We start from the raw sequence: 23239 nt of genomic DNA, 5'->3' as shown, positions 1-23239 counted from the left end.
AGAATGAAACAAATCATAGCTTTTCATAGCAGCGCAAAATAAAGATTCGTACTCCATTTTCTACCCTCATCAACCCCAGTCAGGCTGTGTCAATTCAGCAAAACTCTATTTCCCCCAGATACTTTCTTTAATTCTACCTCTCTCAAATCCCTAGTTCAACATTTCAATCAATAGCTTAATTTTGCAAATTTCAGACTGTTACAAAACATGTGCAAATAAACACTGCCCCCAACTCTTTACCATTCATGCCCAACGATGGAGCAGAAAAATTCAAGTAGACTGAATACAAATTCTCAAATAACAACAAGTTGTGAACCATGGTACTTGCTGCTTCTTGCACCAGCAATGATTCTCATCCAAAATGTCCAAGGCTCGGCATCCCTGTGGCACAAAGATCCTTCTGTGACACTGAAAACATATGAAGTTACTAAAGATCTGTGGAATGTTGCAACCCAAACTGGAATGTCTTCCATACAAAATGTTTCTTTTTCCAGCAACACGATAATATAATACACCAGAAACTGGGAAACAAAAACAAGTCAATTTCATAAACCATTTCATTCATCCCTAGGGAAATATATTCAAAGTGCTTTTCAAATGAAATGGTTTACAACAATGCTAACTGTGGGCCAATTTCTGCACCAAAAAAAAAGTTTGGAAGTTTTGCCTCTTTAACAAGTTGTATGCCTCTTTTCAAGTGGAAGGATATAGTTTGGTTTCTCTGCTTTCCACACAGAATGCTAGGTGGAATCAAAGTTGAAATCTGAGACCAATAAAGATGATCAAGATTCTTGCAATCTGGACAATGTAGTGTAATGCAGAGTGCAGTGGCAGTGTAATCAGCTGACTGGCTATTGGAACAGGAGTTCCCTAGACACATTCAAATTTGGCCCACAGTTAGAGGAGCGGCTAACAATGCTGCTGTGTAGAATGAACCATTTCTGAAGGCAGAACCAGAACAGTTAGAGACACATTGTTGTGGGGCAGAGCGGGGGGTGAGGAGTGGAATGGAGGAAGAAATAGAGAAAAATTAGGACCAGGTGCATTATTGGGGGGTGGGGTGGGGGGGGGCGGGGGGGGGGGTGCCTGGGTAAGTACTAGTAGTGACAATAGGAAGAAACAGATATGATGAGAAAATGTACACAGCACAGCCATGACATAGACTTTCAAGTTGGTTTAAATAGGAACCTTCCACATATGCATTCATTAATTAAGGTCAAACAAATCCACAGAACAGCAATCCCGCCCATAACCAAACTTCACTCAAGTTCAATATGTTAAGGCAGTATTGCAATCCATCCACACTGAAGATGGTTCACTCACAAAAGAGAAGACTATTTTCCAGCAACCCTCCCCACCTCACTCAGGCTATTGCTTTGCAATCTAAATTGAGCCACAATTTTTCATATATTGAAGAGGGTGCATGCACCATAAAATAGAACAGTAAATATCTAATCATGTAACCCCACATACACAGGCCTGCATTTAGCTAGCTATTTTTATGCTTCTTAAGCATGTTCATTGTCAATAATAAAACAGCAATTATGCAAACAAATAAAGGTGGGATTCCCTTCTGCAGAACACCATAGGCACCATAGTTTTAATATCAGTTTTGTTTTCTAAAAGAAGCTTTAGATAGTTTCTATGTAGGAGCATTTTTAAAAAGGAAAAACAAAAAAAAATCTTCCTAAAGGGAAGATCACACATAGCCTTTTCCACTCCTGTAGCCTCACAGATTTACATTTCTCACATCTGTGGGTGTGCTTGCCTGGTCCAGTTCATCCACCCTCTTTGAATGGTCCTGCTCAGTCGGTCTCAGGTTGTTGACCAGCAATGATTCGATCTGTTCCTGGCAAGCTTTCAGACAATCCTATTAAGAAACGATGAACCATATCATAGGCATAATTTTGAGGCATAGCTAAATCTCTCAACTTGAATTATTCTGTTGTCAAATGAGAAGTTATCTGTCCTGCAACCCACATTCTCTTTCACTGTAGGTTGTCATTTTATTTGTTTAACAATGAATTAACGTGCAATTGCAACACAGAATAAAATTTGAACTACTTGATTAAAGAAATATTACTGCAACATGATAAACCCTGGAACTTAAATTTTACAAATTAAAGAAAACTTAGTCACGGTTTCTGTATTTTTAACATTCAATTAAATACATAGGAACCACATTTTCCAACTGTTTTAATACAAAAAACTATTAAAACAGTACATCCAGAATCAAATATTGGCAGCCACTTTACAAAACTGATTAGAACATTAGACAGTGATACTAAAGATGCAGTTATTAGCCATCTTCACCACTAACAAATCATAATTAATTTCCTTTCACAAACTTTTGATTTGCAATATCATAAATTGTGTCACCATACATTTTATTTTGTTGAAGTATAACTGTCTGATCTTACTTTATGGATAACTCTAGACTGCCTTCAGTGGGAAAACCAAAGCTTCTCAATCAAAGTCAACATTCTGGTCTAACCTCTTTCTCAATTTCCCTCTCAAGCAATCCCCAGTTTAAATGAAGCCATACAAAAAGCATTGGAGCTGGAGTCTGGAGAGAATTGTGCATGGACCGGCATATAGAACAGTTGTAACAAATTGGTCATTCGTTTTACACCCTAATGTTTATTTCTTCACTGCAAAGAAACGGAATACCAGCCATGCCATACAAAGAGAAATAAAGGCAGCTCCTTCTTTATATCTCAACTTGCTTCCAATTTTATGCTCTTGGTATTGTGTTCCACTCAAACTCCAAATTTTATTCATCATTATCCAGCTTCAGTTCTCCAATAACTTGAAAATTTCCAATTTCCAAAAACTTAAAAATCTTGTCCAAAACTCAACTATTCACATCCATCAAAGGCTAGGACATTGCTTACCCACAGTACCTCATTGTATGAACTCCAATTAAACAAAATTCTCAAAACTTTAAAGTTCCCTAATGCCTCATTGTTTAGCTCCAATTCCTTTATGCATTAGCTTTTAATATATCTACCCTCCATTTCCTTAGACATTTTTGGAAGAGTCATCAAGCATTTCCACCACACTTGTCTCAACTCTGTTCCCTAAATCTCTGACACAAGCTGAATTTTCAATTCATGGTCAAGGAGACCAAAGTCCGGATAATTTCTGATTGGAGCCTACACAGCTGATGTGGTGTGATTTAAAATGCAAGAAAAAGCCTGAACCTGAAGTAAGATTAGCACTCAATCAGCAACACCAGGAATAACCTGGAGAAAAATCCCAGTGATAGAAGGCCCTGTGGTAAAGTGAATGGCAGCTATTACTAGACTTCCCATTCACAAACTATGGAGCAGGAAAGATCACTAAGGAGGCATGGTGGCCTGGGCAAGCATTGACCAGGCAGTTGCACACTTCCTGGATGGCTTCCTCAGGTTTTAACAAACAATGTCAGAGGAGAGGTGCTATTCCCGCCATCCAGAAGAATTCACCACGGATAAAGACACTCAATTCAGCAGGAGAGTCATTAAAATTCAGAGTGACATGACCTTGATAGTTACAAGTAAGGGTCTACTGCAACTGGAGCTGAGGCATCTCAGATTAGTAAGCACGGAGTCTAAATATTAGATGTCAATTACCTGCAGGAGGTGCACCTTTTAAGTACTGGCATTGTTATTTTGGATGTTGCTGATTCTTAGTTGCTACACGTGACAACTTGGGTTGGAAGCAGCTTCTTCTCCTGTGCTCTGCTCCTCTGGTCTCCTCCAGTACATACAGTTCCCTTGTCAGAAGTTCCTCACTATTCTACCAAAGTTCATATGAAGCTCGTTCTCAGTTCATTCCATCACCTGCTGCTTGTTCATTCACCACAGCTTTCTTGGGTATCCTCTACTAAACTGATACATGATGCCAGTAGTCCCTTTCAGGAGCAGCACTATTTAGATTAAAATAGATGCACAGCATGGAAACAGACCCTTCGGTCCAACTTGTCCATGTTGACCAGTTTTTCTACATTAATCTAGTCCCATTTGTCAAACTTTTGCCCATATCACTCTAAATCCTTCTTACATACCCATCCAGATGCCTTTTAAATGTAATTGTACAGCTTCCACCACTTTCTTTGGCAGTTCATTCCATAAATGCCTCAGCATGAAAATGTGCCCCTTAGGTCCCTTTTAAATCTTTCCCCTCTCACGTTAAACCAATACACTCTCATTTCGGACTCTCCTACCCTGGGGAAGGGATCTTGACTATTCACCCTATCCATGCCCCTCATGATTTTATAAACTTGTCCCCTCAAAGTTGGAAAGGTAACCCTCAGCCTCTGACGCTCCAGGGAAAATAACCCCAACATATTCAGCTTCTCCCTATAGCTCAAACCCTCCAATCCTGGCAACATCCTGGTAAATCTTTTCTGAACCCTTTCAAGTTTTACAATCTTTCCTGTTCACAAATATAAGCCTCTCAACATTGTAGTGGAAGTTCTGTGCCACTAGTTGAGTCATTGAATACAAGTCTCCATTCCTCCCATATGTTGACTAACACATCCATTATTCCAGAAAAAACTGCAAATGCTGTAAATTAAGAACAAAAACAGAGATTGCTTGAAAAGCTCCCCACGTCTGGCAGTATCTGTGAAGAGAAATCAAGGTTAATGTTTCTGGTCCAGTGACCCTTGCTCAGAATATTAATTTTGATTTCTCTTCACAATGCTGCCATACCTGTTGAGTTTTCCCAGCAACCTGTTTTTGCACCATTATTCCTCCTACTGTGTTCATTTCAGCCACAATGACATGTACCAGAGCCTATGTTTTGCTGCATCTCCCAAAGAGTGACAGAGATTTTCAGACTCAATCAATCTTAATTTGCAATAAGCTTAACCAGTTAACTGGAGACACATGGATTGCCAAATCCCAATCCCTTTTGGAAATCATGTTTTCTACGAGTGCTGGAATTCAACTAAAAGTATGATCTTACATACATATCTACATCCGAATGCACCCTCTCAGGCTTTTAAAATTCCAGCCACACATCCATTAAATATATATCTACCAAAATGTTTACTACACTATATACTCTGAATTGTAGAAATGCAGCATTTTACAGAATTCTAGTTACTCTGAACTACAGGTTAAGAAAATGTTTTTTTCACTGGATTCCAGAGAACTGCTTCAGTTCAGCTGTATCATATAAAAAAGGTAGTTTTTTTTCATCCTACACTTGGTCTCTGGGAACTATGCACTGCAGGCTTTGAACAAGTATGCTCAGGAACTAACATAACCAAAACTTCTGGGTATAGCTCATTGATAATTTCAATGCCAGTTTTCAGTTTGGGTTGAAATAGAGGAGAGAAGATGCTGTGAAATTGGCACAGCTGCAGTTACAAATTAAAGGCAAACTGATTTATTACTGCAACAAGAAGAAAAGAGTCAGGAAATCACTGCAGTTGCTGAAGAATGGTGCAATGTCTACACAGAGTCTCTCCATTCACTGCTGCAGCTGCTCCTTCTAAAATGGAAAAAAGAATTACCCTGCTTGGCGCTGAAGGGCTTCCTCCTCAGATAAGTTATACAGGCTGCATCACAAGTTAATAGAAAGCAGAAGTACTGTGTCTCAAAGAACAGGGTGTAGGTGAAAGAAGTGCCAACACTAAATAAATGGGCAAACACATGCACTAAGTGTTATAGCTTAACATCAGCAAATGCAAAGCAACCAGAAGCATTCTAGCTCTTTCCATCTTCCACATGCACATCACACAGCAACAGAATTACTAGGCTGAACAAAAGCTCTTCCTCTCAGTTGCAAATCGATGACATCTTTCTTTCCAAGATAATTGTCCAGTTGAAATCCTAGTCACTTCCTAATTTTCATAGAAAAAAATGTCAGTGGATTAGATGGTAGCATTATTACCCCAGAAGGTTGGAGGTTTTAAAACCCACTCCAGGATTACAAAATTCTAAGCAGATATTCCACTGCACTACTCAAAGTGCTGCTCTGTCAGAGATGCTGTTTCTCGAAAAGAGATATTAAACTAAAGTCCTATCCGTACTCAAGTTTTCTTTTCATTCGTTCTTGGAATATGGGTGTTTGTTACTGACTGGGTTAGCACCTGTTGCCCACCTTTTATTGCCCTTTTGCTGATTTTGAGCCCTTGTTCTAAATGACTTGGTCACTGGAAAGATCTGTTGTTAGTATGAATTTACATACACACTGTACTTGTAATTGAGCATGCTTTTTAAAAAATCTATAAGCATGACAGATGAACACAAACGTTTACATACAGCAACTGCAATAGGCACAATCTAGTGTTAGAATACAGATGGATTATATTTCTGAAACAAAATTAAACTGACATAAGATCTGTGTATTTGCTCTGCCATCATGAAATAGCTGATCAGGTTGTAGGATTGTAGGCATGAAGCTAAGTCCCTGATTTCAAATTGTCAGAAGACAACAGTCAATGCAAGAGAACCTCAAGAGAAAGAAGGATTTCTCAAAATGTGTATGCTACAAATCTGATTTCAAACTTTGATTTAGGAAAACTGGTCCTTGCTGCATGGAGACTGCTTTAAATTCCTGGCTTTTAAAAGACTTTACAGAATAATCACATGGTCCTGTTCACAACCTGGTACATTTGTGTTCTTCTATTCAAATCTCAACTTTACAATGCACCCTAAAAGACAGTGAATTATTAGTGGCCATTTACAGCTGTGGAAAATAGCTGATTACTAGGATCAAAAGAATACAGGAAATTATATTCTGGCAGTGGGACATGGTATTCTTCTTAACAACACTAAAACTTAGGAACCTATTATTCTTACTGATTAAACTAAAGAGGGAACAAGGAGTGAAAGACTAGTGCAAATTTCTAGAACAGATAACGGGTTATTGAAGATTTTATTAAATAATCTGCCAAGAGTACCAAATGCTTTTGATATAGGGAAAGGATTTTTCAATTGATGGATGAATTTGGATAGGAAAATTTTTAAAAAGTACATTTGCCTTCAAATAGCAGTTACAAATTAACTGACTGTCCTAACCACCAGGAGTTTTGACAAACATCTATCTGACTGAACACAAAACTGAACTTTGGCCTCAGATATCAGAAGTTATTCTTCATAAATAAAACCAAACTTAACATAACACCTTTCAAGGTGAAAGCCATCACAACAGATTTTACATAAAAGGATCCATGTGACCTCTTAAAATCTGCCTATGCTAAAAGTAGTTCAGTTCCATGTCACAATTTACTTAAATGGTGAATTTAAATGTTGAAAGGTGTTATTCAAATCTTTTAGCAGTAAGGTGATTATTGTCCAAACTGTAACAAGCATAAAAGGCAATCTAAAATCCTTAAGTAATTAGTAACAGAATTTATGATAACGATGTATAAAAAAAAATGTGGTTACTTCAACACAAACTATTTACAACTATTCTTGGATATACTTTAAAACTGGCAGCATCCTCTGTAAATCCTGCTTTGCATTGTGGGGGATGTGATGCAACAGCACAATTATTTCAGATAGCTGCATCACCCCACTCTTACTCCACATGCAAAGCACTTTGAATTAGAAGCTGAATGATGCTAATAGCTGCCAAATCAACCAACTACAAGTAGGAAACGATCTCATTCTTCCATTCATTTCAGTCAATCCTGGCTACTGTTTTCTCGCATACTAAGTACAGTCTGCAAACAAACAAAGCACGAGGAGGAAGTAAATCCTGTCATATGCTTCCAAACCACAAGTACTAAGCAGTACAAAGAGTGGATAAACCTTTAGTTTGCCAAAATGTATTAGATGATCCCATCTTAAAGACACTTCTATCCTGATGGAGATATACAGTTGTTTTTACTAAGCATTTATATCAAAGAGCTTACATAGATCCAATATGTAAGCACTTAAGCAAACTGATTATCCACTTTGGGAGGGGATAAAGCATAGGCAAAGAAAGTGAAAATATGAAGATACACTGATCAGCAAGTCTTGCCCCTGAACCCATTGAGTCAGACATAGTCCTAAATTGCAGGCCACTGTTAGTTCAAAGACACAACTTCACAGGCTTTAACATAAATAAATTCAGCTCTTCATTTGCTGATATTTGTTTTGTTCAGCTTCAAGCTAATGCAATGCCAGAACCTAACTCATAAGCACAGCACGGGAAATCAGGATCGAGAATATTCTTGTCCCTGTGCTGCTACTACTAATTGCCTCAAAAGAGAAAGCGCAGAAATCCTGCCCCAAAAGGATTACTTTGTAAACTTCAGACCACGGCCAGGGTGTCTGGCAAAGTTTCAACAATTCCAATGGGTACCCCATCACAATAGATTCTACATGGCATGGTTTTCAGATTCGCATTGTACTTAGTGGGTCAACATGAGGCAAAGCTGTTTCCACACATCCATGTTACTTTTTTATGTTCTAACCAGAAAAGATTAATCAAATCAATTTAGTTATCTGAACTAAAATGGAAGACAGCAGTAGTATTAATATGGTCGTAATAATTCAGAGGCCCAAGCTGGGGGCATGGGCTCAAACTCCAATGTGGTAGCTAGCGGAATTTAAATTCAATAAAATCTACAAGTGAAAGTTAATCTCTGATAGTGACCATGGTATCTATGGTGTTTGTAAAAACACCTACAGGTGAACCAGATGGAAGGAAATGTGCAATTTTCACTTGATCTGGCCCACATGATTCTAGAGAAGAACGCCTCATCTTCCGCCTCGGAACACTTCAACCCCAGGACATCAATGTGGACTTCAACAGTTTCCTCATTTCCCCTTCCCCCACCTCACCCTAGTTACAAACTTCCAGCTCAGCACTGTCCCCATGACTTGTCCGGACTTGTTCGACCTTTCCAGCACCACTAATCCAGAATCTGGTTTCCAGCATCTGCAGTCATTGTTTTTACCTACGAAGTAGTGACTGTTAATTGTCCGTTGAAGTAACCTAATAAGACACGCAGTTCAACAGACATAAGGATTAGCCTACAATTCTTGTCTTGCCAGCATTACCCACATACCAAAAAAATGAAAAAAAAGCCTGGCATTGTACAGTCAACTGCAATTTACAATGGCAAGAGTGGGTCAGTCAGTAACATTTTCATGCCTGAGTCACAAAATTCCAGGTTCAAGAAAGAACCCACCTCAGAGCTTAAGCACCAAAACCAAGGTTAATCTTCTAACACTGACAGCATTGCACTGCTGAAGGTGCTGTCTTTCAAATAAGAAAATAAACTAAAGTTCCATCTACCTGTTTGATGATGCCAAAGTTCTCACAGCATCAATTTGAAGAGCAGGGGAGTTAGCCCGATTATCCTGGCTAATACAGATCTCTTAACCGACATCATAAAAACAGATTATCTTCTTACGTTGCTGTTTTTGGGAGGTGAGATGCACAAATTAGCTGCCACATTTGCTACATTGCAACAGTAACTATCTCAAGTATTTCATTAGCTGTAAACTGATTTCAGATATTTTGTAGTTGTGCAAAGCATCATATTTATGCATGTCTTTTCTTCTACTTAGAATGTAGGTGATATTAATGCAGTAAAATTCCCCATTGAGATGTTGTTGGATTTGGAGCTAGTGTTGGATTTTGGCATTCACTAATTGTAAAACCAAGTCAATTACAATTGTAGTTGGTATTTGAGAGGGGTAACCTAAAATATCTTTTGTTAAAAGATCAATTCCAGTCAAAAGTACATTTTCACAAGTCTCTTAGAATTTGGTTTCTCATAAGTACAGAAGAAATGACACTCTCTCTAAGCAGTGGTTTACACAATCACCTGGGGACACCGGCTCATTTTGGGTTGTCTCTTGTTCTCTTCTGCTGACTCAAGTAATCCTGGTGTCTCCTCTAGTTTGCACATACACTAAATATCACTGTTTATTAATATGCACATATGGTAGTGACTAATCAGGCAGCCTGGACTCTAATGGGGTCGCAAATGCATGAATAGCACATGATCAAACTCAAGTTAGCAAAATACCCTACTCTTAATCCCAGATTGGTTTCTTTGGAAGTAATGAACTGAGGGGTCTTGTGATGGTCGTTGCGTCAAATCCAACCTGTTCCAGAGATCTATGATAATATCACTGAATAGGTTATTTAGAAAATGTCAAAACTTATGGCAGTTTTAATGATCCTGCTTCCTATCTCCCAATTTGTTCCTCGAAATGTCCATTTGTTTATAAGATCTTCCTTATTCCTTTGAGATAGAGCCCTTACCTAAACACTTGTTCCCAGCATCTGCAGTCCTTGGTTTTACCTAGCTCAGTCACAGATATTTGTTACTTATTTGAGTTTACCTACTGTGTTACAAAGTGCACACAAGCAATTTATAAGAATAGAATTATCAATGAATAGACACTGCAGTTCAAATGCTTTAAATCTAATGGACGAACTACCATCTCCCAAACAAGTTAAAATTGCTTCCTTATGCATTGGGAGTTCGAAGAATCATACACATTCTATTCTTACTTATCATAAAATGTTTGCATTTGCCATTCAGGTCATCACGTCTGTTCCATGTCTAAGCAACAACAACAGAGTTGGTCCCTTTCCTCAAGCTCTACAAATTCTCTCCCTTTATATGTTAATCAATTCTCCTTCAAAAGACTCAATTAGATTTACCTCCATCATACTCCAAATCCAAATATAAAGAGGTTAGCATGATATTATTGATTCTGAGTCATTCATCTTAAATCAGTTCCTCTAGTTTTAAACATTTCCAGCAATGAACTCAGTTTCCATCTCCTCCATCTCGACCACTACAACTTTGAATACTGCTATCAAATGTCCCATCAACCATCTACTCTTAAGTGAGCAAACCCAGCTTCTCCATCATATTGAACTGAAGTCCCAATCTCTGGAACTACTCTTGTACCTTTTTTGCACAGTAAAACCTTCAAGTCCTTTAAATTGTGGCGCTTGAAACTGGATAGAATATTCCAGTTGAGGTTGAGCCAGCACAAAGTTTCATCATTACTTTCTTGTCTACATCACTTATAAAACTAAGGATTGCATATAACGTTTTGAACACAACCTTTAGAATTATACTCTTCAGTTTGTTCTTCTTACAAAAAACTGTCCCACTTCAGTTTCACCTAACTGCTCGCATTGGTGAGACCATATTGCTAATATTTTATGCAGTATTTTAAGAAAGGGTGTATTTTTAAAAAGGATGCATTGGACAAAGTTCAGAGGTGGTCTACTAGATTTATACCTGGAATGAACAGGTTGTCTTATGGGGGAAGGGTTGGTCACACTGGACTTATTTTCACTAAATTTAGAAGAGTGAGGGGTGACATGATTGAAATATGCAAATTCCTGAACAGTCTTAAAGTGAATATAGAAAGGATCTTTCCTTTTGTGGGCAAATCCAGAACTAGCAGATACAATTAGGGGGTCACCCTGTTATTATAGAAGATTCTTCTAGCAGATGCACGACTTTGGAACACACTGCCTCAGAAGGCTTTTAAAGGAGGTAGATTGATTCCTTTGCCCAACAAGGATCTACAGCCATCAAAGCTAGATAAGAATATGGAAATGAATTACTAACAGATCAGTCAAGATGTTATTGAATGGAAGAATATTTCCAAAAGTCCAAATATCCTGTTACTGCTCCTAATTTATGTTTATATGTTCATTCCATTATCCTTTTTAAGTACTATCTTTGTGTTTCTGGCAAAGTTTAAAGTTGTGCCCTGCATATCCCAAGTCTACATTATTAATATGAATCATGAAAATCAGCAGCCCTAGTAATGTTTAAGTCAATGTAGTCTTTTTTTTTTAAATATACACATCTTACATCAAATGATTTCCTACATATTTCATGCTATTACTTTACATCAGTAATTGCATCTAATTTGCATATAATCCATTCCAAAGTCCTCGATAAAAACTGCATGTACCCCAAAAACCTAATCACAATGTCCTGATATTTGCAGCTGGCACTTACAAGGCCCTAGCTGGCAAATTTGACTTAAATCACTTGCCATCAAGTTATCATGAAGGTTCTGTAGACAGTTCGATAGCAGTATGTTTTTATAACAAGTGACTAAAATTCAAAGTGGAGAAACTCAGCAGATCTAACTGTATCTGCGACTATAGCATGAATCGCAAAAGAATTAGTATGCAAGAACAGCAAATAATTAGGAAAGTTAACAGAACGCTACCACATCTGGAATACAATGCGATGTCTTTGTTATGCAATTTAAAGAAGAATGTATGGAGCAGTTCAGAGAAGATTTACTAGATTAATGCTTGGAATGGACAAGTTGACTCAAAAAAAGTTGGACAGACTAAGCTTGTACCCAGAATTTAGATCAGTAAAAGGCAACCTGATTGAAAGCTATAAGATCACGATGGGTCTCGATAAGTAGAGGAAGAGAGAACGTTCCTTTTTATAGGAGAATGCAGAACTAAGTGTCACTGTTTTAAAATTAAGAGTCACCTATTTACAATAGAGGTCATGCAAATTTCCTATGAGAACCATATGTTTTTGGAACTCATTTTCTAAGGATCTGGATGCATAGTCCTTGAATATGTTTAAGGCAAAGGTAGATAGATTCTTGTTAAGCAAGAGTTGAAAGATAATCCAAAGTAGGTGGGAGTGGATTTTAGGTTACAATCAGATCAGCATGATCTTTTGAATGGCAGAACAGATTCAAGAGGCTGAATGGTCCACTCCCGCTCCATACACTCATATTCCGCTCTCTAGCATCTTCACTACTTCGCTTTTAGTTGAGTGAGAAGTGTTAAAGGATGGTTGTACAGATCCTCAGAAATAACTCTTTACTGCATAGAAAATGTATTCTTAGGGCATGTTTTAAATCTTTTCCAACTTGGATCACAATTGATTAAAAGTTGTAGACAATAAAAAGAATACTTAAAGCAAGTGTCTTTCTCAACAAAATTTAGAACTATAATATCAAAAACTTGTAACTTCTGAATTAAGAACCAATTAATTAAGTTGGCTCAACAGAAGTGCATCTGATGTGTGTCACCAGCACAGGGTTAGTAGATTCACTGCCTGTCTTCTTGCTCAACCAGTAAAAATATCCCAGCATTTTGCTACAGTTTGGTGATTAATCATCAAGAATCAGCCTTCAGGCAAAGAACTCAAGAAAAATTCCTGAATACACAAAAGCCACTCCAACAATGGCAATAAAAAAATGAAACGTATATTTATTCACATTTCATGCTTCACAACTGTAAGCACACACTGTTGCTTTTAGACAGCACCTCTATTTTGGACAGGAAAATGCTAAACGTAGAGTACCATGTCTGGAAAATAATGTAATGTTAAAGCTTTGGCAAGACTGCAGAAATCTAAAGAAACACTGTGATCATCTACCCTGCCAAAATATGGCTATGATTTGCAAGCAGCAAATTACATGGAAACTGACAAAGCGTGTAGCTGCTTCTCTTTAAAATTTGTTTGCTGTTACTAATTAGTTACGGTAAAAACAGATACTAAAATAATGCGGAGACCTTGAAAGTACAATTGGATTTTATTTCTCCCTGATTCTCAAATGGACTTTGAGCTGATGTAATAAGTTGAATCACAGCCATCTTCTGTGCATTATCTTTTCCACACACTATCTTCCAGTTGAACAGTTCACATGAAAATCAGGAGCACCACAACGTCAACATTTTCAGAAATGTAAATTCTAAAAAAAAATGATTGTAGCTAGTCCTGAGTTTCACAAGTTTAAACTATTACAAATTTAACCCACTCAAAATCAGTTTTTAAGCACTGAGTTTCTACAATTCAATGATAGCAGAATTCCATGCTTGCAGTCCAAATGAGCTGAGACTAAATAACTTGTGATCTTAATCACAACAGCATTGCTACCTGAGACATGCACATTTTTAGTTTCTAAATCAACTTCAACTAGCAACTCAAGTGGTTGAATTTTTATACTTTAAATGATACAAAAGGTACCATGAACATGCAATGCTACTAAGCCAGAATACCCACATTCATGTAGTAGGAGTCAAGCCCCAGTTATTCCTGAGGATAATACTTTGCAAAATCCTTCCAATGTAATGGATTAAGTTATTCACGATTTGGGCAGCACGGTAGCTCAGTGGTTAGCACTGCTGCTTCACAGCACTAGGGTCCCAGGTTCAATTCTCACCTCGGGTGACTGTCTGTGTGGAGTTTGCACTTTCTCCCAGTGTCTGCGTGGGTTTCCTCAGGGTGCTCTGGTTTCCTCCCACAGTCCAAAGATGTGCATGTTAGGTGAATTGGCCATGCTAAATTGCCCATACTGTTAGGTGCATTAGTCAGAGGTGAATGTAGGGGAATGGGTCTAGGTCGGTTGCTCTTCGGAGGGTCGATGTGGACTTGTTGGGCCGAAGGGCCTGTTTCTACACTGTAGGGAATCTAATCTAATCTAAAGTTCACATCTATACTTCTATCTCACTTTCCTAAAGCTTTAGTCATTTAAAGAAATCTTCCCAAAGAGTTTAAATCGAACAATACCCTAAAACATTAGTATACATTAGTTGCACCGAGAGCAAATTAACTCTAGAAGGATTTGCAACTAAGATTGAAAATACTTTACAGACAAGATATTAGTTGCCAATCACCTGTGAGTGTTTTCTCACTAGTGTAACAGGATACTCACCACATCTGTGTGTATGATCTTGGCCAGGTGATCTGTCAGGTTATAACTTGAAAGTGAACTATCACCAACATCCAGCTGAAGTCCACATATTGCTGCCCCAACACTTCCAGTCGCTATCATTGATGGCGGATACATGGCAAACTTAAAATCTGTGGGGACAGGCACAGTAAAGTAAGTTTAAAAACTGGATATGTTCTCAAATAGTAATTTTTACACTAAATTTCCAGAACACAGCACTCCCACCACAAATATTAAACTACATATGAACAGAATGATCCAAAAACAACTCAATTATTATAAAATTATGGCCCACTTTTCAATGAAATGATATCACAGAAATATACTGATCATGAATGACTGAATAAAAAGCCAGTGTCCCTGCCAACCAACATTGCTGTAGGTCTGCTCCTACATATGGTCACATGAACATATTTTACTGCCCAATAACCTTGTAAATTCCTTTAATGTCACCCACAATGCAAATGAGACAGCTAGCAAATGGCTGGAGGCCCAGAGTGACTAATGCCTAGGTTGCAAAAGACTTGCAAAGCTTCTATCTCCCCTCTTCTTTTCCTCTGTAAGAAGCACCATAAACTTGGCTATCAAAGCTCCACATGTCCCCTCTTTGTTGTTCAACAGGCAGTGATTTACATCAGTAGCTCCTATTTTTAGCATATTAATTAACTACTGCAACTGTTTGAGGCAAGTGTCTCCAACTGGAGAGTGTGGCATCAATGTTTGAAACCATCCCCTCATCTTTGCCTTTGAAAATCATGGAAATGACCCTCCTCCTGTTATGAATTCAAGCTGACATACTCAAAAAGGGACTGTGGGGTTGGGGCAGGGCACCAATTTCACACATGTAGCTTGCCAGCTCACCCAACCAAGCTAGCAAGGAAGGGATTTTTAAAAACAATGTCAAAAGGATGGTATCATTGTGGGTCACTTAGAACGGTGCTAGGATAAAAGAATAATTATGGAATGATTGAAATAAAACAAACTATAGGGACTCTCCTAAAATATTAATGTTCTTGTGAATACAAATTTTCCAGCCACTATGTACATTGATTAAAAACTTCAAGCTACAGTTCTATTGTTTACTTTCCAATACACAATGAAATGCAAAAACCATTAAACTGATCATATGTGTACTCCAATTCAGGTGTCACGTATCAACCTGCATTGAAATTGAATTGATAATTTGGGCTATCCAGAAACTCCCCTCATATCCAAAAGGCATTTTCAGACAAATCAGAACACCTGTAAGCCAACTGATCTTAGTTCTAAGACATGACATTGCATTGTAAATTCTGAACTGCAAATCAAAAATTAAGATCTGAATAACTTTAACTAGGCCTTCTGACTTTAAAGTTTCCATTGAATAATATGCGCTGTCACATTTCTTTAAAACACATGATTTGAATTACCATCGCACCAGGAAATCCCATTAAAAATGCATCAGTGCACTGAAGACGTGAAACAATTGCACACTAGGTGCTTCTCTGCTAACAATTCTAATTCAGTACACTACAATCTCAGGCGACTGACTGTGTGGAGTTTGCACGTTCTCCACGTGTCTGCGTGGGTTTCCTCCGGGTGCTCCGGTTTCCTCCCACAATCCAAAGATGTGCAGGCTAGGTGAATTGGCCATGCTAAATTGCCCGTAGTGTTAGGTAAGGGGTAAATGTAGGGGTATGGGTGGGTTGCGCTTCGGCGGGGCGGTGTGCACTTGTTGGGCCGAAGCGCCTGTTTCCACATTGTTAGTAATGTAATCTAATCCATTCTGCAAATTTGCCTGACAAACTAACTAACCAAATGACATTTTTTCTACCATAAAAATGCAAGTACTGTTCTTGCTCATCATCTATCACCAAGAGTTTAATTAATGATTAATTCAACTTTATGGAAAGTTGCTACGTTCACTTTCATTGTCAGTTGGCCTACACAACTACTTCTAATTATAAATAATTGAACAATATTTTGGGACATAGGAATGGAAGAGACATTAAGTAAAAGCAAGTAGTCCTTTTGAAAGACCCACCAGTTTATACAAAGCTCTGTCATGACAGTAGAAATGTACTTTGTGCAAATGATACAGTATTTCTTTCAAAATAAGACACTACACAATTTAAAACAAAGCTAACAGTGGTCATAAAGAAAAATTTAAAGCACAACCTCATGCCCCAGTTCTTGCTGTAATACTTCCAAATGGCATTATATCAAATGTGGGGAAAAAAAGATACTCAGCTGTTGAAGATAACTTACCCAACAGTGACCAGAATATTAATGGCTGATCTAACTAATTAAGTTCTATAACAAGATGGTTTTGATCCACAGCTTAAAACAATTAACCTCACTAGCATCCGCAGAGACAGCTCCACCAGAGAACTTTTTAAAAACGAAGGATTGCTGTTCTTTTTAAAGAGCAAGCTACCAGCTCTTCATGTAAATGCTGTTTACACTACTGTTTGCTCAACCAATCAGCGAAGTTTAGTGGCAGACGATCTGGTGCCACAAGTGTGTACAAGAGGAGATTCAGTTGGCAACAAGTAGCTTACATGTAGATTAGTGACCAATGTCAACAATAAATGCCTTCCAACAAATGAAATTACCTCCCAGCTAGTTGAACAGTTTGTGGGTATGAACGGTATAACCAAACGCTTTGGACTTCCAAAGGAGGTAGTGTCCGTTTATTTCTCACCAATTTTACCTCCATTCATTAAATGCATCTTTTATTTTTCTGTCTGCATGTGCGAAACAGAAATTTTATTGAGCGGAAGTAGAGTTTTACAAGTAAATTTATAGGTCAACAGCTCAAAGTTGCATATCTATAAAAAGAATCAAGTAATATTTCTAGTTAAGTCCAGAAACTCAGCCAATTCTATTAACTGGGGTCTAAAAAAGCAGGTAAATTGAGGAATTTTGCACACTATGATAAAATCTTTAACGTTCCTGATAAATCCAGGAATGGCAGAGCTCGTTTTCCAGTGTACTATCCCAGTGAGGCAACACAGAGCAGACCCAACAATGCCCAATTTGTGTCTTTGAGGCGGTGTTTTAGAAATGAATATTTATCCAATCAAAAATTTCCTCTTTATATTGCATAATTGCACAACTGCATCACAATTCTATCAAACAAACTTCTCTTGATTAATGAAGCATATAGCACTTTTTAGGCTTCTTGGCAAAATAGATGATTATGCTTATTTATCAGCAATTCAAAACAAATTCCATAACTTTCCAAAAAATCCTCAAATGCTACCCTTGCATTATATTTTAGAAGCTGGCGAAAACACAATTAAAATAATATTCTGTTCTGTCAGCTTGCTTCCAACACCAAGTAATGGGTAGATGGGGGGTAGAAGGGAGAGAGAACATTGGGAGGGAGAAAGGGATGTACCTGTTCCAAGCATCAACAATAGAAACTAATTTTTTTTTTCAAAATTTCCACCAAGGTAAAAGCAACAGATTTGCATGCTGCTCTGACTTATTTTCTGGACTGTTTGTAAATATGACACAATCTACTTTCGATAGTCACAATCATTAGCTTTTGATTTGTCCAAGATTAATTGAAAAAATGCTCTAGAAACTCCAAGTATTTCAATAAAACTAGCAAAATATACTGCTTTTCCAAACCAGATGGTCTAAGTACTATCCTTTATCTATACATATCTTTTTGTGAGATTTACTAGCATAACAAATTTTTTTCATCTTAAATTTCTCAGCATCATTCAGACAATAACTGACAGGTTGCTTTAAGACTAAATTATCAATGTTAAATCCACGTACAGGGACCCAGCTGATGTAAGCAGATCACTCTACACATCCTCCATTGTCAGTTATTCTAGCAGTCTTTGCTTTCTTTATTGCATTGTACTTAACAAAAGATATGGCATCCCATTCTGTAGTGTTTTAGCCACCTTTAGAACTATGTTTTTATCAAATTGGCACTTTTTGAAGAATGATTTCTTAATGTTTTTGCTTTAAGACTATTCTAAATACTAGTCTCATGTATTATTAAGATGATCCTTATATGAGGTCCATGTTTTTAATTTTGGGTGTTTAAAACATGAGGACTGAAATGAGAACGTGTATTCTTTAAAAAAAAAAGACTTTTAAGAGTGGTTGCAGTTTTGAAAAGTAAGCAACCCTGACACCCACAAAGAACCATCTCAACAAGCAATAATTGCAGTTTAAGTTGTGGATTTGGACCAAGGGAATTTACCAATGCAGCTTTTGCTGACACCAAGTTAAGTGGTGTATGGATGAGTGACCAGTCATCGATGACAAGATATTTTTGCCTGTCAGAACATGTAATTAGTTGTCTAGTGACTGACAAGCGAGAACAAGCTGCAGTAGGAGAGGGAGAAAATTGTTCAGTTCTTCCCCAGTTCAGAAGCAGTCTGCCTGTTATTACAGTTAAAACTCATTGTAAACCTGAAGAAAAGCAGTTCCTCTTTCCTGGAACTGTTGTTGTACCATGTCACAGAATTTTTAATAAGAGAACCAGCTACCTTGCATCTCTCACCAACCAGTGGAAGCAACGAGAGAAAGACAACTGATACTATATGCTGGCCAACAGAACAGTTACAAAAATCATCTCAACAACAGTACACAAGAGCATAGTCTATGGAACTGTCTTTGCATTCTGTCCACAATCTTAATAACTTACTGGTGCACATGCACACATATGAGAGAGCGAGTGAGAATGAGAGACAGACAGAGGGAGTGAGTGAGGGAAGTGTATAAAAGGGATTAGAGTTTTATTTACACTAATAATTTATAACTGTTAACTTGTAACTGAAGTCTAATTATGTGTAGTAAAATCGTTCTTGATTACTACAGAAATCTGGTCTGTGCTTTCCATCAATCTGGGTCTGAAGGTTAGGTAAATTGGGAACTTCATGTACTTCATAAAACTTTTGTAGTGACTCTGGGAATAGCAGAGCTCAATTTCCAGCACATTATCCCATTGAGTCACAACAAATCATTTAAAAAAATCACATTTTTCAAGATTTAAGTGAACTCAGTGAAGCCGTAATTTAATATTACTATTTACAGGTTTTGTTAATTAATTCACAAACTACATTTCTAATGGAAATTATCCATGTAAATCTATTGCCCTCCAGTCATAGCCACCCCCACCCCCGACAAAAGAACCTACAGCCCTTATATTGGCAGGATAGTAGAACCAGTGATACATGATTTCAGTTTCCTCTATACATGCAGACAGAATTGGAATGTACAGAAACTGACAGGATTCCAAGCTGACAATATTTTTTAACATATAATCGATGAATACATAAAAGAAATAATGAAAACTGATTAAAAGTTCCATTGTAAAAATAATCTCCACCAAATATTAATAAAGATCAATAGAAAAACAAAATAATGCAGATACAAAAAGCCTTATTTAAAAAAACAAAGGAAAATGGAAATAATCAACAGAACTGGCAGCATCAGTGGAGAGAAAATTAGTATTATGCCTCAGGTCTGTGACCTTCCATCATGGCACCATACAATACTGTGGCAATTAATACAAACCCATTTTGACGCGGCAGTAGAATCTCAAATCTTCGAATTTTCCTTTATACATTCAAAACACAATCAAAGCCAAAGCAAGGTTCAGTCTACTTCACTTCTGAATTTCCCCATTCTCCCATCAACGTATTCTCAACCATTGGCCTTAAACAAAACCAGCTCCAAATTTAGATCACTCATACCTGTGGCACAAAGAGCAATAAAGGTCTGTGCATGCTTTCGGATGAGGTGCAGCTTGTCTTCAGAAAGCAGCAGCTTCTTCAGAATGTGTTCAATGAAGTCATGTGGAGTTACAGCTGCAAGATTCCACTTCAACTTTCCTAAAACGATCAACTCCCACTCCTAACAAAAAGGAAAAATGTTAAATGCAGTACAAAAATGAACAATTGAAAGAAAAAAAAATATTTTTAAAAACTGCTACTTCAAACAATTCACCAGCTACACCATTTTTTTATGGCAAAGCACAACTAGCACCTATTCAGAGTGAACTTTTGAATATATACCTCTAGAGGGAGCCACTGACCCTGCATGGAAAGAAGAAACTAAACCAAAAGCCTTTCATTAAAAAGAAAGGATAGTTCAAACAAGCCACCCGCCACACCAATTTTTTTTGTAATGGTGAAAGCACAACTAGCACTTATTCATGGTAAATGTTTGAACATCTATCTCTAGAGGGAGCTACTGACAGTGATTTATAGTATTCACTGTTGGAAAGGCCATACTATACTTACCACTGAACTTCAAATACAAAACTCACCCTATTAACATTATCTACTAAGCACTGACACCAAAAGTGGCTTAAATGATTGTTCCTAAACAAAGAGTACATCTACATCATGTTTTATTCATGTTTTTATTTTAATTTGTAGACTTCAGCTCACCCATCCTTGTTTGATGTCAAAAATCACAACACTGGGATATAGCGGGGGTTCCAAAAGTTTGTTGGATTATAACCCGGTGTGCGATTTTTTGACTTTTCATACCCCAATCCAACAAGAGCACCTCCAAATCACGGTATTCATGTTTGAGACATTTTATCTACATTTATACCAGAGAAACAACTTTGTAACAGTAGCAATTTAACTGGAACCACCCCCTGTCTCACAAATGTCAAAGAACAGAACAAAAAGTGCTACTTATGTCGTAACTGTTCTGAACTTTTTCTGTATTGTGAATGAAGTACTAGAACATAGAAGAATACAGCGCAGTACAGACCCTTCGGCCCTCGATGTTGCGCCGATCCAAGCCCACCTAACCTACACTAGCCCACTATCCTCCATATGCCTATCCAATGCCCGCTTAAATGCCCATAAAGAGGGAGAGTCCACCACTGCAACTGGCAGGGCATTCCATGAACTCACGACCCGCTGAGTAAAGAACCTACCCCTAACATCTGCCCTTTACCTACCACCCCTTAATTTAAAGCTATGACCCCTCGTAATAGCTGACTCCATACGTGGAAAAACATTCTCACTGTCTACCCTATCTAAACCCCTAATCATCTTGTACACCTCTATCAAGTCACCCCTAAACCTTCTTTTCTCCAATGAAAACAACCCCAAGTGCCTCAGCCTTTCCTAATACGATCTTTCTACCATACCAGGCAACATCCTGGTAAACCTCCTCCGCACCCGTTCCAGTGCCTCCACATCCTTCCTATAGTATGGCAACCAAAACTGCACACAATACTCCAGATGCGGCCACACCAGAGCCTTATACAACTGCAACATGACCTCAGAACTCCGGAACTCAATTCCTCTACCAATAAAAGCCAGTACGCCATATGCCTTCTTCACCGCACGTAGTGAGGAAAAGGGAGGCTTGGATTTGTGAATAGTTGTTGTTTAGTCTGCACTGTATAAGTTCGGAAACTAAATTGTTACTTGTCTTGAAATACTGGAATGTAGGAGTTCTCTGCCGCTCATGACAAACAGCAATGGTCCCAAAACAGATCCTTGCGGAACACCGCTAGTGATGGCACTCCAAGATGAACCTTTGCCATCAACTAGTACCCTCTGTCTTCTTCCAGCCAGCCAACTCCCAATCCAAACCTCCAACTCACCCTCAATGCCATACCTCCATATTTTTTGCAGTAGTCTACCATGGGGAACCTTATCAAACGCCTTATCCATATACACCACATCTAACACTTTCCCCTCGTCCACCTCCTTAGTCACCTTCTCAAAGAATTCAATAAGGTTTGTGAGGCACGACCTGCCCTTCACAAAACCCAATTGATTCATCCCAACTGTGGATGTATTTTTAAGACCCGAATGATTTTTGCAACTGAACACCAAATTTCGTAGAAAGCAGACATGGTAAAAGTTTACAATTCTGTTGGAAGTTTAACTTATAGAATCACTACAGTGCAGATAAGAGTCCTATCGACCCAGCGAGCCCACACCAATCCTTAGAACAGCACTCCACTCCCCCAAACCCCATAACCTCATAACCTCATACTCACCATGGTTAATCTACCTAGCCTACACATTCTGACACTACAGGGCAATTTACCACAATCAATCCACCTAAACTTTGAATTGTTGGAGGAAACCCAGGCAGACATCAGAAGAATATGTAAAGTCACCCAACGCTGGAATCGAACTTGGGTCCCTGGCACTGTGACACAGCATTACTAACCATGTGCTCCCTCCTAAAGTACAAGTCAGCCTCATTAGCATTTTTGTATCAATGTAAGTTTTGCACAGAAAGCTGAAGATAGATTACTAAATTACCAAAAGTTCATGTAGTCTGATAGAGTTGTCAGTATATAGGCAAAGTTTTTCCACTGTCAAAGGAATATTTTCTTTGAACTTTGATGCAAGGAACAGACACACAGCTCCAAGTAGCTGCAGGTGGCTTTTGGTAATTGGTACAATCGATAAGAATCTGTCCAGGTAATTCATTGCCAAAGGAAAGACTTCCTCCTCACACCTCTGCTCTTCACAGACCTAAGGGGGGAGAAATGGCTAAAAATGAGGAACAATGAGGTTGTAGAAAGTAGTGAATGAGGCCTTGGCACCATCTATGATGCGCCACATGCCTCCAGGTCATTGAGCAAGAAACAAATTAAAGGGGACATG

The 23239-nt window shown here is 38.1% G+C and overlaps 1 protein-coding gene across 3 annotated transcripts in view; it reads right to left on the bottom strand.

Moving 5' to 3' along the window:
• Positions 1–1098: 1098 nt before the first annotated feature.
• The window catches only part of ccnd2a (cyclin D2, a), a 28449-nt gene continuing 6308 nt past the window's right edge, over positions 1099–23239 (bottom strand). The window contains exons 2-5 of one of the 3 annotated variants that reach the window (XM_043713680.1): positions 22892–23107; positions 20339–20498; positions 14616–14764; positions 1099–1870 (exon numbers count right to left, since the gene is read on the bottom strand). In XM_043713680.1, coding sequence (XP_043569615.1) covers positions 1730–1870; positions 14616–14764; positions 20339–20498; positions 22892–23107 — 666 coding nt within the window. In that variant the 3' untranslated portion in view covers positions 1099–1729. Of the gene's footprint in view, positions 1871–9225; positions 9351–13242; positions 13653–14615; positions 14765–20338; positions 20499–22891; positions 23108–23239 lie in introns of those variants that run through there. The other 2 variants (XM_043713681.1, XM_043713682.1) reach the window with 2 other exon arrangements.

Source organism: Chiloscyllium plagiosum, chromosome 23, assembly GCF_004010195.1.
Source record: "Chiloscyllium plagiosum isolate BGI_BamShark_2017 chromosome 23, ASM401019v2, whole genome shotgun sequence".
Classification (NCBI taxonomy): Eukaryota; Metazoa; Chordata; class Chondrichthyes; order Orectolobiformes; family Hemiscylliidae; genus Chiloscyllium; species Chiloscyllium plagiosum.
Note: the sequence above shows the minus strand (reverse complement) of the source record. Positions and strands in the feature narration are given on the sequence as shown.